The sequence below is a fragment of the Notothenia coriiceps genome, unplaced genomic scaffold, assembly GCF_000735185.1.
Source record: "Notothenia coriiceps isolate Sejong01 unplaced genomic scaffold, NC01 NC01_scaffold00037244, whole genome shotgun sequence".
NCBI classification, from domain to species: Eukaryota; Metazoa; Chordata; class Actinopteri; order Perciformes; family Nototheniidae; genus Notothenia; species Notothenia coriiceps.
Window position 1 is genome coordinate 20958108 of NW_011369945.1, and position 17521 is coordinate 20975628.

Consider the following 17521-nt stretch of genomic DNA (forward strand, 5'->3'; position numbering starts at 1 on the left):
TGAAATTGGTTGGCCATACATTTATTGATGGATTGTAAACATTTGAAATGTAGCATTTTAGTGTTTCTCAGTTACAATGTTGTTCTAATAAATCAGACACTGATGGTGCAAGGCTGTACTGTACCTCTTTAAATAGGCTTTTTTTCCCCTAACAAATTGTTTTTGCGCTGATCAGGGGGTACTTGGCTGACGTTTTTTTTCAAATTGGGTACATTATTGAAAGAAGTTTGAGAATCACTGCTCTAAATAACCCTAACCCCTAGGATTAATGTTTGTTATTTTGAGAATTGAAAAAGTGAATGTGGAGGAGCCAGTTACCCGTTATTAAAAAGTGGCAACATTTAACCCACAAGTACCAAAAGAACAGTTAACCCCAAAATAAAACAAATCGAATTTTTCCTTTCACCTGCAGTGCCATTTATCAATTTACAATATTTTGCCATAGAGATGTCTTCTTTCTCTCATAAATGATGGACCAGGACGGCTGTCATGTTCCAGTATCCTCCTGTTTGTGGTGCTCCAAGCCAAAAAAATTAGTTTGTCTCAACAGCAACTTCTCATCTCAGAAATCTTGACTCCAGATCATTTACAGACATTGTTGTGAGCAGTTTTATGAAAGCACTGTCTTCTTTTACCAAACAAATTAGGGGTGAACTGCCCCTTCTTAAGCAAGAGCTGGAAACTGACTGTGATGCCCTTATGAAATGGCACTGTGAAAATTAAAACAAACATGTTTAAATATTTTCTACCACAGTTCAAAGGTATGATGTAAACCAGTGTGAATAAAAATGTTGGAAAGATTCCTCCTAATTACATCTAAAAATCATTCAATTGCACCACATTAGTCCATCAACCCAGATATGATGCTGGCAGAGGGACACCTGCCTTGTTCTTCTGTACATTTTTATATACCTGTTGGGGTGTTGTGTAAAAACATTCAGAATATACCTTTTTAAAATTGGGATTTTTAAATAAACAGTTGCTCATGCATTTCCCTAACTCCCTGCCCTTTCCGATGTTGAAAAGTTGGTCTCAGATTTTCAATACTTCCGTTATTACGCATACACATCTCACATTTGGTCTTTGTTGCCCACTGACAGAGTTTTGTTGATACAAGGCTCATTGAAATCTTTTTATTGAGATCCAAACAGAGTTTGGTTTTTAGTTTCATGAACCACAAAGCATTACATACCAACCATGAAAAATGCTCCAATCAAAGAGACAACAGATTATTTTGTATTTATGCTGCAACACAGAAACTAGCGGTTGTCATTAAAATAACATCAAAAGTAAAAATAAAAAAAATTCATCACAGGAAATCTTCACTGTACACGACTTGATTCCTCTTGTCCCTGTAGGAGCCTTTAGTGCTGTTCTGCACAGCTGTAAAAGAAAAAAAGACATTGTTGAAGGTTAACCCAAGGCTGTGCAGAACAAATAAATAAACTATAAGAGTGCTGTGTTTACCCAGTGAAGCCCAGACAGATTTGCCTGTGGCAGCGTCCAGCATAGGCTGCTTCCTGGCGATGCTCACTTTGACGTGAACATCTCCCACTGTGGCTCCATTCAACTGTGAGATAAATACAGCGAGGTGAGTTTAGAGTGGCCGCCTGCTTTGTATACAGTCTACATGAGCAGGGCATCCCTACAACTAGGGATGACGTCATCACACTTTCTCAAGCCTGGTTTTGCAACCTTCAGTATCCGCCGTCTTCAACAGTATACTACATTTGCATGGATGCTCTTTGCTTAACTTAGCCATTTCAAAAATATCATGCTTAAACTGCAAAAAACGTACTCTTCTGCCCTTATACAAGACACACATGGCCCACAACATTGTTATAGAAAACTGCTGCTTCATTTTATTAAAACGTTTTTAAAGATAGAACACCAACCTCAGCTACGGCCTGGTCTGCAGACTCCATTTTCTCAAAAGTGATAAATGCACAACTGGAAAGAGGAAGAGAAGAAAAAAAATCACTACTGGTTGTTGAAAAAAACTTTTACAAGATAAGTTATACAGTATAGTGCATTATGGTTGTGCAGGTTCAATTCAAAATGTGTTCTTAATTCAGTACATACGTATTTTTTATTTCATGATCTACTCAATGTATAATATTATGGCATGAAAGCAGAATAAAGGGTGTAAGATAATGGAGTTTTTATACTTAAAAGATAAATAAATATCAACTGATGAAATTATGTAAACACATGTCAAACATAGGATGAAAGATAACATGTATTCATGCATAACTTGCACGAATAAACTTTTCATTGAAAGTTTTTGTTCTTTTCAATTCTCAAAGACAATTCTAGAAAACAATAAGTTATGCAAAAAATGTAAATGTATTAAATCCATGGTATTTTGTGTATTTTTAACACAACCTCACAATAATGCTTAACACAACTTCGCCTTGATTGTGTAGGGTAACTCCATCATAAGTAAAAAATCTAAGTCCATTAGTAGAAAAAAACATTTAAAGAAATCTAATTTTCGATACAGAATCTTAGAGATAAGAACCTACCTCTTACCACTACATTATGTGAAAAGGGACAGCAACACATCCATGACATTAGGTAGGGATGAAACCACTGTGCACACAGAGTTCTTTAATGGTTACATACTTGCGTGGGTTGTCCATGGAGAGGTCAATGATGGTTCCATGTGGAGAGAAGGAAGAGCGCAGGCTGTCCTCTCCGAGCCCAGAGCCATAAACATACACCGTGTTCCCCTTTCTTACCCCTCTCCGCTCTGGGTATGAATCTGAACCTGAGAGTTAAAATTTGGGAGAGGAGTTACCACTAGAGTTGGATAGTAATAATTGAAGAGATATCTGCGCTCTCTGTGGATGGTTTATTTTTGGCTTGGTTACTCACGTCTGAACGGTGCATCTCTTTCTCTGTCACGTTCCCTGTCATTGTCTCGATCCCTTTCTCTGCTTCTGTCCCTTTCTCTTTCTCTGTCCCGCTCCCTTTCCCTGTCCCGGCCTCTGTCCCTCTCCCTCTCCCGGTCTTTGTCCCTCTCTCTTTCTCTGTCCCGCTCTCTATCCAGCTCTCGTTCCCGGTCCCGCTCTCGCTCTCGGTCTACGTCCCTTTCCATTTCACGGCTGGGCGGCACGCTGCCTCCTTCCTCCTCCTCCCGGAATCTGTCTCTTGAGCTGACAAAGCTGCAAGGGGCACACAGGGAAATGATGTTACACCCATAGATGTTCACTTTCAGTGTATTAAACAGGTTGTTTTGCTTTTTCATTGTTCTTTTTGAGACATTACCTCTCATACAGTGGCCTCCTGGATCTTTTCCCCGCCTATGAGAAGAACAAATATGATAACATCAGAATAAGCTGTATTTATTTCCCCCAAAACGCTTTATTCCTTTTTAGACCTTGCAAATGTGTAAAGGTATGTTCATTATATGGCATATGGGTTTCTTTTAACTCTACTACAAGAGTCACCTATGTTTGAAATTGTACATAAGGTATTTCACTTTGAGGAGAAAAAAATAACTTGAATAGTATTCTAAATTTCAGGTTGTGATGCTACTTGAGAAAGAAACCTACAAACATAAAATACAAGACCCCTTTTGCGACAGAATCGTCACATTTGTATGTTTTAAATAAACAATACCTCAAGTGGTTCCTCATCTGTAGAGACACTCCTTTGGAAAGGTAAGAAAGCCGGATTTTGGCCTTTCTCGGGGTCCTGTGGCAGATAGAGAGGAACAATTAAACAACATAACAAACAAATCAAAGCAAGAAAACAGGTGACCATCAGCCAAAACAACCACACCAGCTTACCTTTTTTTCCAGCATTCGAGAGCGTTTAAACCCAGAGTTCTTGTTCTCTGACTTGATGGCACTGATGGCACCCGTCTTGATGAGCATCTTTGCTTGTTCTGTGGCCGTTGCCGTGTCAACAACAGGTTGGTCTGACAAAGCTGTTATGAAGTGTAAAGTTAGAAGCCTGAATATCGCAAAAAAGGTTGATTGAGTGGGTATTAGTATACAAATGGGCCTGCAGGTATTTATAGTTTGTCTGTTCAACCAGTTACTTGTTAGTATTTATAGTCAGAGCATTTATCATTTACATTTCTTGTTAGGTGTACTTACTGTGTTTTAATTGTATTATAAAATGATTGTGAACAGAACACATTTGCACATAAGAACAGAAAGTGACATTGTATAAATTGAAGTGATTGGTAGATAAACAAATTGGTTGCGAGTAAACATAATGTGTAGTTTAGTTAGCTGCGAAAAAAAAATGCGGAAGTACTTTAAATGGAGTCTAATGCACTTACTCCGTTTTAAGCCACTTTGGTTTGTCTGGTTGGTTGAATTCTGCTTCTTCAAGGCAAGCAGGGCCTTTTTCTAAAAAGAAAGGGAAACAAGTTAATGTTAAAAAATATAAAAAAGTGTTCTAAAAGAGGATTATTGCAATAGGGTTAATTAATTGGCTTATAGGGATCCTTTGATAATAAAGTCCTAAATGTAACAGCAAGCATCTATTTATTTACCTTTTTCTTGAGTTTAGCATATTTCTTTTGCAGAGCCTCTTCTTCCTCCGTCAGTGAACTTGGAAACACCACCATGACGACAACAGCTACAACACAGACGAATACATTAACAGGCGAACACACATCATTGTTGTTAAACAAAAGAGGCTTCAACAAATTTACTTATGACCCGTTCACAGCTGCTAGCCTAGCTAAGCTAATAACCCTGATAAAAAACACGACTGGCGTCAGAAAATATACAGGTAGTTAGCGAGTTCAGACCACATACAAAGTAAAAGTCAACATTTAGAATAATAAATGCATGTGTGGTCTCTTAAAACTATTTTATATACGTAGTAAGAAGCTCTATTTAATTCATTCACTCACCAACTTCAAACGGTGGCTCCTCAATAATAACACGGACGCGTAAATATGACGTAGCATATCCAGGTTGCGTTTATCTTTTTTAATTTTTGCAACAACAATAAGCAAAAACATGTATCGACAAACACAAAATGTACACCCATTTGGAATATATGAATTGATTATATATTATAGACAGCTTTATGAATACGTTTAAAGTTTATTTTTTATTTTAGCTATCGTTTAGCTAGCTTAGTAGCAACTTCCGCTTGTCAATTTCAGCAACTTCCGAAGCGACAGCAACTGTTGGTGGCAACTTTTAGCTTTCACTTGAGAGTGGGACTGGGAACATGGACAGAATAAGTAAGTCTAGCTTTTTCAATGTAATGCTAGCCTGTATATTATTGTTCATATTGAAACGCGTTTAAACTTACTAATAACGCTCACTGTGTAGCTTGTGCGATGGTGTGGCTAACAGGGTAGCTGTCAAAACGATATCCATTCAGAATAAATACAATTAATATTTAGATAATAACCAAGGCTGTAACGATGCTAAAGTTAGCTTTCGATTATCCAGTTAAAAGGGAAGTTAAGTTGGATTTCGTCGCGACCATGGTTCCATTTTTTGCATCTCTTTCTGTTGTGAAATATTGTTAGACAAGAATTGAAATCTGCCTTTATTGCATTTCCACAAGCAAAAAATACGCATTCAAAACACAGTAAGGAGTGCAAAAACAGCGGCTCTGTAGCTTTGCATTATAAGTACAATTGCCTTAAAGAGTTAAGTTAGCATTCGCTTGCACAGGGTGCATCTTCCTGGCCTCATTGTGTTTGTTCAGTCCATCCATCCTCTTTGTGTTGTTTCTCTGCAGATGTGCCCCCCGCGGGCCCCATGGACCTGCCGCTGTCCCTGCTGGAGATGGGATGCTCCGGCCGGTTTGAGCTCATCACACACCCTGTACCTGACCAGCCTTTAGCTCCACAGAGCACGGTGAGTGCAGCAGGATTACTGTACATTAAACCACAGTGACGTTTTGATTGTATTAGATATTAGAAAGACATTAACTACGAATAGCTTCCATTCATGTGACCCTGGTGGTCCCAGCCCATACCATATAGACACTGGACAAATGAGACACATCTGTTTCTTTAATTTTTTTAGGGCTTGTTCAGTTTTATACAAATATTTTTATGAAAAATCAGCAGTTTTTTAATTAACAAGTCTCAGACAAATCAATGCAGCGTTGTTTTATTATTGTAATATTACAATACCTCCTATGTAATCCGACCCTAAATCCACACATATTATTTCTACACTGGACAACAGAACAGACCTCTTTTTTATTGGATTTTAGTCCACCTTCTTTTGTTAATAGATATTTTAATTAAAAGACATATTTTCATACAGATAGAAGGTGGACTATATCTGATAAAACAAAACGTGTTTTATCTGGGATGTAATGATTACATGCTGGGTCACTAAGTCACTGAATATCTGATCTTATCTCCCCCCCCACAGCTCCCTCACGGGCTTCCTCCCACCAGCCTGAGCCTGGAGACAGAAGTAGAGAAACAGTTTTTACGGGACGCTGCCTGGCTTCCTATTCATGACACTGACTTTGCCTTCCAGAAGTTTCTCAAGTAAGTTTTCCTGTAAAAATGTTAGTTATTATTGCTATGTAAGCTTTGACATTGTAAATAATCAATGGCGGTTTGACAATAAACCCCAATATGTTCTTTAGAGTATGTGCAAGTTGCAGTACTTTGATGTTGTAGAGTAGACAATGTAATACTCATACCAATTTAAAAAAACTATATATTATTGTAACGTATGCCACATCTGGCCCAGAATCAACCTTAGAGTAACCTATCATGAATCTTTAACCTTAAATATTTTAAGTTGCCTTATAGTATCAACTTGATTATGAAAGGAGTGGAATACTTTGAAAGTGTTTAGTTGCAATACTTATAAAAGATATTTTTTAAATGTATTGGTATCAGACATTACATCTAAAAAGTTGCTAATAAGTATTACCAATACTGACGAGATAACGATACCGAGGGTTCATTCGATTGGTTTTGATAGGATTTTTCTTTAAATAATCATATGTATCTGAATAAGATGTTGTATTGTTTTCTTCACCAGGGTGACCCAGAGAGAAGTGAATGTCAACTCTCTGATCCACTGCTCTCCGTCTGCTCTTCACTCGGGTGTCTCTGTCGTCAGAGATCCAACCACAGGGATGCTGCTGGACTTCACAGAGGTAGATCACATTATTGACGAATCGATTCATGTTTGTTGTATGAAGCAGCCTTTGTGTTACTTTGAACAAAGTCAAAGTTAATTCAGTTACTTTTTGGCTCTGTTCTGTCTTCAACTCTTCTGTAGGTCTTACTGGAGAACACTAGCCTGTCAGCAAAGAACTCACTTTCATTCCAACGCCAACCTGGTCCTCCTGCAGAGAGCCTGCGAGGAAGCAACACTAATTACCCCTTCCTCCCCGGTGAGATTGATTGATTCAAATCCTTTTCTCTTAATGACTTCCTTTAGATGTGACTGAGGTGTTTTCACTTCGCATTTATTATCTAAGAATATTGTTGTTGCTATGGTGATCTTCATAGGAGGAATGGACGAGCTTACTCTGGAGCAAATCAAGAAGACATCTGAACTGGAGGAGGAAATAGATTTTGAGAATGGTAATTTTTAAATGATTAGTTACAGTGTTGTTAGGTAATGCTAACACTTTTTTCAGCTCCTAATGGTTACATTTGTCATTTGATTTTTCCGTGTAGATTTACTCAAAGTTCCACCTGGACTTAAAGCAGGGATGGATTTCACTGACAAAGGTATCATATTATACTTTCCTAAAAATAAATCCTACGAAGGTTAAAAGATCATTGTTTAATATTTTTTTCTTTGTTTCTTTGTATCCTGAAGAAGCCAAGATTGCAAAGGCAGAGGTCAACCTCATGTCCCTGCTGTCCACATTGGATATAACTGACCTGCAGCCTGAGGCAGAGGAGAAAGAGGAAAGCAAAGGAAGTGAGGAAGCTCCAAAACTTCCCAGAACAAACAGCCTGGAAGACCTGGGAGTCAAGGTGCTGCAGTTTGCTAAGTGGATGATTACTGGTGGTTGACTTATGACTTATCTGTACAGGGGTCATTAAATGCATGTTGTCTCCAACTCACTGTCTTATTAGATCGCAAACATGACATGATGTCATCAATAAAAAGAAAATAGCAGTCCAAAAAAACATTGTAGATAAACCACCGTATCATGCTAACAGAGTAATATCCGGCAAGCCTGTGTGCATTCATCAATGTGAACACTTTTTTTTTTTTTTACTTACATTTATTTAATTTATCAGAATATCTAGGCTTAACATTTATTGTGCCTGTTGTCATGGTGAACAGACAGGAAAATATAAGTGAATGGGAAGGAAAATGTTAATTTCGCGCATGTGTGATCGTGACCCTATGTAGAAATATGTGTGATTTGATTTATGGTAGTGTCTCTACATGTAGGAAAATGATTCAGTATTGCTAATTTTGCAAACTAAAAATCAATAACAATGTAATGCACTCCTACAGTAAAACGGTCCTAACTATGTCTCCCCTCCTCTGTCTTCAGGATGTTGTGTCATCCTCGGCTCCCTCAGAGAAAGGGAACGATGACAAATCAAAGCCAAAAGAGAACCCAGAGGAAAATAAGAAATGGGCCATCCCTGTCAACATAAGTGCACCCTGCGATGATTTCTATAAACGCATCCCCAACCCAGCTTTCAAGGTTGGTGTTGTTTCGTCTAATCCAAAAATCGATCCACAGGTAGCAATAAGCTTGACTCGGACAAAATACGTCTCAGGAAAGTTTGTTTGACTCTTTACTTAAAACAAAAGGTATCAAAATACAAACACATATTTTCACAGGTCAAAAAACGATATTGCTCTGTGCTTCTTTCTCCTTCTCACTTCAATCACCAGCAGCTGCCGTCGGCTATAACGTCTCCTAATTAGAAAACAGCTGCGGTCAATTTGGCTGGTTTAAATAAATGATATAATAATGCAAATAACAAAGGATTATAATATTCAAATATATCAAACTATACATTTTAACATATACAGTTGGTATCCTAGAAATATTTCACTTAAGCGTCTGTTTCCTGAATGCATTCTTCACACAGTTCCCTGCCTTTTTTTGTCCTGTTTCTCTGTTGCTGTGATGAATGATCCCATGAAACCCCCCTGAGCTTCCTCCTGTGATAACTGATCTGTTTCTCTGCTCCAGTGGCCGTTTGAGCTGGACGTCTTCCAGAAACAAGCTGTTCTGCTGCTGGAGGCTCACGACTCCGTGTTTGTAGCTGCACACACGTCAGCTGGCAAAACAGTGGTGGCCGAATACGCCATCGCTCTCTCACAGAAACACATGACAAGGTGTGTATCTGTTGGCACAAATCAATTTGGTCTGCCCTCACAGAGTGTGCAAAGCTAAATGCGGATCCTCAAACGTTTTTATTGGAGGTTTTTAAAGAGACTTATGAAACTCAAAGTTTTTCTGAACTCAGAGGAATAGGGAATTATTCAGCCTTTCCAAAACGCGGACGTTTATTAAATATTGTTACAAATCATTAGTTACGCTGGTAAAATGCAATTATTAATTAACTGTTTTAATTACTTCATCAAGAAATGTTTCTTATAACACTTGATTAGTTTTGATAACTTGTGTTTTGAATTTGGCAATACATTTACATGTTACCTCAGGATTATACATTGACATGTAATTGTAAGATAACCAACCCTTGACGGTGTTGCCCTTAAGGTTGTCTACATATAAGCTTTTTACGTTCTTGTCTGGTGTTTTCATAGGACCATCTACACCTCTCCAATCAAAGCCTTGTCCAATCAGAAGTTCAGAGACTTTAAGCAAACGTTCGGAGATGTTGGACTGCTGACGGGCGACGTCCAGATCAGTCCTGAATCTTCATGTCTCATCATGACTACTGAGATCCTCCGGTACTCAAGCTGTTTGGAATAGACATCAAATTCAAGTTTCACATAAAATGGACAAAGCTTGTAATCGTCTTGCTCTGGCTCTCTTTCAGGTCCATGCTTTACAACGGCTCAGAGGTCATCAGAGACTTGGAGTGGGTGATCTTTGACGAGGTTCACTACATCAACGATGCCGAGGTCAGCAACAACCCCAACTGCATTCTGTATTCTTTCACTGTTGAAGTCAAGAGTAACATTTTTCTTCTCTTCTTTGCACTTCCTTTTGTTGTTCCTCAGAGAGGGGTTGTGTGGGAGGAGGTTTTGATTATGCTTCCTGATCACGTCAGCATCATCCTCCTCAGCGCCACAGTGCCCAACGCTCTGGAGTTTAGCGAGTGGATCGGGTAGGTGCACTCAATATTAGAGAGCATTTGTCACAATAAGAGCTAAGCTGCTAATATTAATTGCACTTTAAACATTTTCCTCACAGACGTATAAAAAAGAAGCATATTTATGTGATCAGCACAATGAAGAGACCTGTGCCTTTGGAGCATTATCTGTACACTGGAAACAGCACCAAGACTCAGAAAGAGATGTTCCTGCTGGTGGATCCTACCGGAAACTTCCTCACTAAAGGGTACCACTTCTATCATCTTCAGATCTGTGGTTATCCTGTATATATTCTTTTATTCTAGTAGTAAGGGTCTGGGGGGGATTGTTTAATGTAACTATCAAGATTCTTATCCTTTAAGATTCTGAATCAATTCACATTTCCAAAAATAGCAGAAAACATTTGCATTTTTTTCCCCTTAAAGGTCCCATGTCATGCTTTTCCAGTTATTACCCATCCCCTTGTGTGTTATGTAGCTTTTTCTGCATGTAAACGGTCTGCAGAGTCACAAACCCTCAAAGTACACCCTGTTTTTCCATTGTTTACTTCTTGGGTATAGTGACGTAATGTAATCAGCGGACTTCCTCACACACACACACACACATACGCACGCACGCACGCACGCACACGCACGCACGCACCCACGCACGCACGCACGCACGCACGCACACACACACACACACACACGGCGGGACGTTGCAAGGCTCACTGCTGCGAGGAGCGGGACACTTTGAGCTGGCTCACTGGTGTGGTGGCGGCGAGACAGCGAAACACGCGGAACTCAGCCTGGACACACACACAAACTCCCAGCCAGGCTGCGGGTGTGTGTGTGTGTGTTTCGGGCTGGGTTTCGCTGTGTCTCGCTGTCTCGCAGACGGCCACTGGGCTCACATGGGAGGGGGGGGGGGGGGGGAAAAAACGAAAAGCTTTAAGTAAAAGGTGCTTGATCGTGCCAGTTTAGCATTCGTTAATCCAACCCATTGTCTTAGGTTTTCCCTTGACTTTATGTTCAGTTCATAAAATGTTTTTCTAAATTATAAAAACTCTATTTTGCCATAATTTGCCACACCAGCTTCATTAGCAAACAGCAAACTGAATCCAAAATCAAATGTTCTAATGGGATCATGAGATACTGAATGGTTCACACCTGTACATGTAAGCTATTTCTCATACACGAAGTTGTGTTTGTTGTTCAGGTATTACGCAGCTATCGATGCCAAGAAGGAGCGCACCAGCAAACATGCCCAATCTTTTGGTGCAAAAGGTACTTCCCACAACACTTCGGCTAGTCAGGTAATTCCCATCCTTTCTCCTCCTTGATTTTCTGATCCAACAATCCTCTTGCTTCATGTTGTCATCCCTCATTGTGTTTTTTCCCTGCAGGACCGCTCGGTGTGGCTCACTCTCCTGCACTTCCTGTCCCAGCGGCAGCAGACGCCGGTGGTTGCGTTCACCTTCTCTCGTACAAGGTGTGATGACAACGCCCGCTCGCTGGACTCCATGGACATGACCACCTCCATAGAGAAGGCCGAGATCCACTCCTTCTTCCAGAAGAGTGTGAGTCGCCTGCGAGGAGCAGACCGGCAGCTGCCTCAGGTAAATAACGGTTGACTTAACCCTCTCTGTTCAAAATGTTATGATACCTTAAGCCTGTGTTTGTGTCAACCCAATATGATAACATTGATGTTTTCCTCTGCTGAGCTGTTATATTATCTCTCTAAGCTGGAGTGCCCCTCATACATTAGTAGACTCATGCTTTCTTCTTGGCGGTAATACAGTTTGTGGTTGTACTTGGGTCGTAGAGACATAGCTGTTGGGTGTTTACGAATGCTCTTTGGCGCTTCAAGCCCCACCAACCAAGTGCAGCCTAGGTCCAATATATTGGAGAGAAGCCAGAAATGTCTACGGTAGATATCTCAAACACTCGACAACTTGGCAAGATTGATAAATAGCAATACAGGATAAAGTGAAATCTGTCGTTTGTGATTTTGGGGTGAACTGTCCTTTTAAGTAAATAAAAAAGAAAAGAAAACATCCTTAATGCTGTATTAACACTTAACACAAATGTCATGTTTAGATCTTGCTCATGAGAGATCTGTTGAAGAGAGGAGTAGCAGTCCATCACAGCGGGATCCTGCCGATACTGAAGGAGGTCATTGAGATGCTCTTCTCACGAGGTCTTGTAAAGGTGAGTCAGAGTAATTAGTACAGAAAAGAAGGTATCAGAATCAGAATCCCTTTATTAGTCCCACAGAGGGGAAATGTGCAGCGTTACAGCAAGAAAGAGCCACAGACAGCTTAGTGTTGCATATCTTAAATGCGTTAAGAAAAGTACTAAGTTATAATAAAATAAACAAACAACACAACAATATGCTAAAAAAGTACTAAGTTATAGTATAATAAACAATAAACAATATGCAAAAAAAAAAAAAAGTTACATAATTTTCAAAAATACAGATCAAAAACAAATCAAATCTACAAATCAAATCCTATCATATCATCGTATCATATACCAGCACCTTTTATTTATTAATGTGAAGTATCAGGTAGTGATCTAGTGGCAAACCAATGTATCTGTTCCTCCAAGGATCATCTGCAAGTAAAGGTTGGCACTCATAAGGTTTAAAATAATAATCCTTAATCTTCCCTTCCTCTCCTAGGTGCTGTTTGCCACCGAGACGTTTGCCATGGGAGTGAACATGCCTGCCAGGACTGTGGTGTTCGACAGCATCAGGAAACACGATGGGACCGGCTTCAGAAATCTGCTCCCAGGTTTGAGTTCCCGCTCTTTCATCTGAGCCAACATTTGTTATGCTCTTTGATCTCTGGGGATGAATCGGAGTTGAGGGAAAACGGCAGTATTTTTTGATGTTTTCAACTTGTCATTTCAGGCGAGTATATCCAGATGGCGGGCAGAGCAGGACGGAGAGGTCTGGACGCCACGGGCACCGTCATCATCCTGTGCAAAGCTGGGGTTCATGAGATGGGAGACCTGCATGTCATGATGCTGGTGAGGCCCTGTGTGTTTCATCCATCCTGTCACATGGGTTTATCGTTATGGTTTTAATCTCCTTTTGCAGGTTAATATTGAAAATAACTATAATATCAGAGTCTCCTGTTTCTTTGGCTGTCTTTAAAAGATAATGTTAAAGTTCTCGTGAAACCAAAGTACATATGAAAGTTGTGTTACTTATCACATACATTGCACATTAAGAGCTATCGGCTACAACGGCAACAATATTCACAACATGACCCTCAAAGCTTACGGTTTTTACAGGAAACTTTAAATATGTGGAATCAAAGAACAGCCCTCTGCTAGCTGTTAATGGGAACTTCAACAACACAGTTGAGACTACTTTTTCACACTTTCTCTCGGAGAGGAATGTTTTAAGTGCTGCATCTCTTAAAGGAGCTATTATCTTCTTGCCAAAAATACAGATAGTGCTCCATCTTTCCAAATCATTTCAAAGCATGTTAACATTGGCAAACGTGTGGACTTAATTAGTAATGGGATTAGGTAGCTTTAAATTATACCTACAATTGCAAACCAGCAGGAGAAAAGTTAGAATTTCTTTTTTAACTAAAAGCAGATTCCGGGTAACATTCAGTATTTTTCTTTGTCAAAAAATCCCATGAAAATGCCCAAAAAGACCATTCATTTGTCCTGGGACTGGAAACAGATCCAAGTTTAGTGTCCTGACCTTTATTGTATTAACGCCATCCTCTTTGTCTGGCTCAGGGTAAACCCACCACCCTCCAGTCCCAGTTCAGACTGACCTACACGATGATCCTCAACCTGCTGCGAGTCGAAGCCCTCCGTGTGACCGACATGATGAGGAGGAGCTTTTCTGAAAACCACAGGGACACTCAGGTAACATGCGCCTGACGTACACAACACGTTTATTAAATTACAAACTGTATCGGAGTGTGTGTGCGCTTGTCAAGACAAATAAGGCTGTGGATTGGAATAAAATAAGTATCCCATTGTGGAGCAATCATTTATCAACTCAATTATATATTGTGCATTGCTAACACATGTTAAATACTAAATGCTTTCTTCCTCTGTTTCCTCTGCTGTAGACCAGTGAGATTAGGATAAGCCAGCTGAAGAAGACGCTGTCCTCTCTGCCTCCTCTGGACAATGAAGGCCAGCTGTCCGACATGTTGCCTTACTACCACACCGTTACAGAGCTACGAACCACCAATGAGGCCTTGCAGGTAAACACATTTACCGTACACACAACAGATTTCATATCCTAACAGCTTTAATATGCAGTTGTAACAGTTCCTTGCTGCTGTCTCTGGTTTCAGCGCGCTATTCTGGAGTCTGTCAACGGGCTGAAAGCTCTGTCTGTGGGTCGAGTTGTGGTGGTGAACAACAAGCAGCACCTCAACGCTCTGGGAGTTATCCTACAGGTGTGTGTGTGTGTGTGTGTGTGTGTGTGTGTGTGTGTGTGTGTGTGTGTGTGTGTGTGTGTGTGTGTGTGTGTGTGTGTGTGTGTGATTTTGTTTGGTAGGGACATTTAAAATATGTAATTGTTATACTGTCTTCAGATGCTCCAAATTACGATTTTCCAGCATTTATTAATACAAATGTAATCTTTGTTCAGTCAGCTATATCCCAGTGAGGATAACAATCTCCTTTGAAAGGGAAACCATGCTAAGATATCTGCATAAAATATTGATGTGTCGAGTCTCAAATATTTAAGAAATGTAATCAGACTGTTTATTGCTGATAGGTTTTCTCTAAAATCTTTGATTTTTTATTTGTGTGGTAATCTATCCTTTTTTATGTTGTCATTGCTGTAGTTTGTTTTGAAAGAACAATAAAGTGTCTCTTTATTGATCATAGGTATTATGTAACACTTATTTACTTAGTAAGCCAAGGGGTTAAAAACATTTTAACAAAGTCTCCAACACAAAAAACTAAAATATAATAAATGACCTAGTAAACACCCAGTATGCCCAGGGCTCAGGTATGTGACGTTGGTAAGGGCTGAGACACAAGAAAAGACTTTAACATCTGCAGGAAGTTTTCAATGTTTACCTAGCCTGCATGTCTTCAGGCAGTGTGAGGTTATCAGAGCCCAGAGTGGAAACCCAAACATGGAAAAAAAAACATGTTCCTAGTGTTTCCTCCATCCGTCTCCTGACATCTCCTCCTGTCTTCTCTCCATGCCAGGTGTCGAATGACTCTGTGAATCGCACATTCACAGCTCTTGTCATCTGTGAGAAGGGCGAAGAGGAAGGAAAAGGAAACAACAACTCTTTCCCTCACCTCTACAACACAGCTCTCTTCATACCTGAAGGTCGGTTGACAGGCAGATTGACACTGGTTTCTCTCATTACTTCTACCCATATGCCTTCTATACATTCATTCAAACCTACCAGTGAGTGTAACAGACGTTTAAGCATGTGTGATGGTCCCTTACCCCTTTTGTTATTGTCAGGCCCTTGCAGTCACACAGTGCAGAAGTTAAAGCTTCAGGACATCTCAGCCATCACAGTGAAAACCCTCAAAGTGATTCCTGACCGGATTATCGACAACTACAGCAAGAGGCAACAGCCACGATTCAGGTGCATGGCTTGACTGATTTCCTTTTTACCTTGTAATATGTATATCTGTATTTGTTGTCTCAGTCATGTTTTATTGTTCATTATATATATGACAAAACCTATGTCTTTCCTTTTACCTGTTGTCATTAGGCTGGATCCTCCTGGCCAAGCCATCTCCACGACTACCCAGGAGCTCCTGCGATTGGCCGAAGCCAATCCTAGCGGCATGGCGGCCCTCGACCCTGTGAACGACCTCCAGTTGAAGAGCATGGATGTGGTGGAGGACACCATGAGGCTCCGTGTGCTGCGAGATAGCCTCAAAGAGTTCAACTGCATCCATTCGCCAACGTTTGCAGAGCAGGTGTGTGTGTGTGTGTGTGTGTGTGTGTGTGTGTGTGTGTGTGTGTGTGTGTGTGTGTGTGTGTGTGTGTGTGTGTGTCCACTGATGGAGCACTTTTTTTTCTTTATGGGCCTTATTTATATATTTTTGTATTCCCTTTTGAGATAAAAAATGATGAAAGGGTTTCATTTCACTGTTTGTTAATTAAGACCACAAATTATTTTGTTCAGCAGTTGAATATTTATGAAGCTCATTAACATCATACCCTTACATAAGACACCCAACAATAAGCTCCCATTGTGAAGCCTCCTCTCATTTCTGCATCAGTTTCCTTTTATCCTCCCATTAGTATTCCAACAATGATAATATCAAACCGCCATAACATTCCTGCTTTCGTTATTAGGTGTCCTATCTTCGATGGCAGCCTCGCCTCGTCGAGATAAGATTTGAGAATTGGAGCCAGTTGTTTCTATAATTACACACATAGACTCATAGCTGCAGCTCATCGCTGTCTCACAGATACAGCGTGTCATTTGAGCCTACACACACACACACACACACACACACACACACACACACACACACACACACACACACACGCACATCACAAAAGCTCTCTCATTACTTAGCAAGATAAGGAGCTCTTACTTGCAGTATCGCAGTCTCCTCTCATCACTTTGGATTCACACTTTTAATGTGTCTTTGTGGGTATTATTGAACGCTGGTTAATGCAGTATTCTCCCATAATGCAAGTGTTAATATATACAGTAATTGGCTTTATTACATAAATTGGTTTATGTAATATATTCACAGAGAGAATCCTCTGTGCACTGAAGTCGGGTCAAGTGCTGCAGTACTGCTGTTGTATTCTCAAGTTAAAGGTGACCAATCATGCAAATGCACTTTTGTACGTCTTTTCTACATGAATATGTGTCCACGGTGTTCCAGGGAACTCACCAAGTGTCAGAAAACACAACCCTCTCTATTTTCCTCCATACCCAAATCTCTTAAAAAGGGGCTGCAACGGATCTGATACAGACTGATCCAGATTTGAACACTTCTATGACGTCACAGAAGTGGCGCTACGGCTATTGGGCCAACTCCACCAATCAGGAGGAGACAGCCACGGACATTGCCGTTGGAAAGCGCTGGAGACACTGTAGTACATATGCCAGGCCTGTAGATGGTGCTGTTCTCACAGAATCAGCCCATGCAAAGACAGTGTTAAATTGAGCGAAATGAGGAATGGCTAAAATGCATGATCTGTTTGGTATTTTGAAAAATAAAAAGTATAATTATGCCTTATATAGGTATGGTCCTACACTATATTATTCAAATATAGCATGATAGGTCCACTTTAAATAATTGATCTAAAGTACTTTCCATTATTAGAGT

General features: G+C 40.1%; 2 protein-coding genes across 2 annotated transcripts in view; one reads left to right on the forward strand and one right to left on the reverse strand.

Moving 5' to 3' along the window:
* Positions 1-541: 541 nt before the first annotated feature.
* Positions 542-4918, reverse strand: nelfe (negative elongation factor complex member E). Its single transcript, XM_010793911.1, has 11 exons — positions 4877-4918; positions 4511-4596; positions 4295-4364; positions 3795-3934; positions 3625-3699; positions 3271-3305; positions 2878-3167; positions 2626-2770; positions 1896-1950; positions 1468-1570; positions 542-1383 (listed from the first exon to the last, which is right to left on the reverse strand). Exons 2-11 carry the CDS (start codon positions 4583-4585, stop codon positions 1310-1312), a joined length of 1062 nt encoding a protein of 353 aa, XP_010792213.1. The 5' UTR covers positions 4586-4596; positions 4877-4918; the 3' UTR covers positions 542-1309.
* Positions 4919-5133: 215 nt separating this feature from the next.
* skic2 (SKI2 subunit of superkiller complex) overlaps positions 5134-17521 on the forward strand; it is a 12672-nt gene continuing 284 nt past the window's right edge. The window contains exons 1-25 of the mRNA XM_010794360.1: positions 5134-5215; positions 5725-5843; positions 6372-6493; positions 6999-7116; positions 7242-7356; positions 7475-7549; positions 7646-7699; positions 7791-7951; positions 8485-8640; positions 9139-9284; positions 9717-9863; positions 9953-10037; positions 10137-10243; positions 10330-10476; positions 11427-11523; positions 11614-11826; positions 12308-12418; positions 12891-13002; positions 13122-13240; positions 13970-14101; positions 14311-14448; positions 14542-14646; positions 15413-15539; positions 15681-15807; positions 15937-16167. Coding sequence (XP_010792662.1) covers positions 5203-5215; positions 5725-5843; positions 6372-6493; positions 6999-7116; positions 7242-7356; positions 7475-7549; positions 7646-7699; positions 7791-7951; positions 8485-8640; positions 9139-9284; positions 9717-9863; positions 9953-10037; positions 10137-10243; positions 10330-10476; positions 11427-11523; positions 11614-11826; positions 12308-12418; positions 12891-13002; positions 13122-13240; positions 13970-14101; positions 14311-14448; positions 14542-14646; positions 15413-15539; positions 15681-15807; positions 15937-16167 — 3077 coding nt within the window. The 5' untranslated portion in view covers positions 5134-5202. The remainder of the gene's footprint in view (positions 5216-5724; positions 5844-6371; positions 6494-6998; positions 7117-7241; positions 7357-7474; positions 7550-7645; positions 7700-7790; positions 7952-8484; positions 8641-9138; positions 9285-9716; positions 9864-9952; positions 10038-10136; positions 10244-10329; positions 10477-11426; positions 11524-11613; positions 11827-12307; positions 12419-12890; positions 13003-13121; positions 13241-13969; positions 14102-14310; positions 14449-14541; positions 14647-15412; positions 15540-15680; positions 15808-15936; positions 16168-17521) is intronic.

Bases quoted from the DNA above. Each gene is read 5' to 3' on its own strand.
- nelfe (XM_010793911.1), bottom strand. From the start codon at position 4,585: ATGGTGGTGTTTCCAAGTTCACTGACGGAGGAAGAAGAGGCTCTGCAA. The intron at 3,700-3,794 runs GTAAGCTGGTGT...TATCTGCCACAG, and splicing joins CTCGAATGCTGGAAAAAAAG to GACCCCGAGAAAGGCCAAAA. The intron at 1,384-1,467 runs GTAAACACAGCA...TTTCTTTTACAG, and splicing joins ATCTGTCTGGGCTTCACTGG to CTGTGCAGAACAGCACTAAA.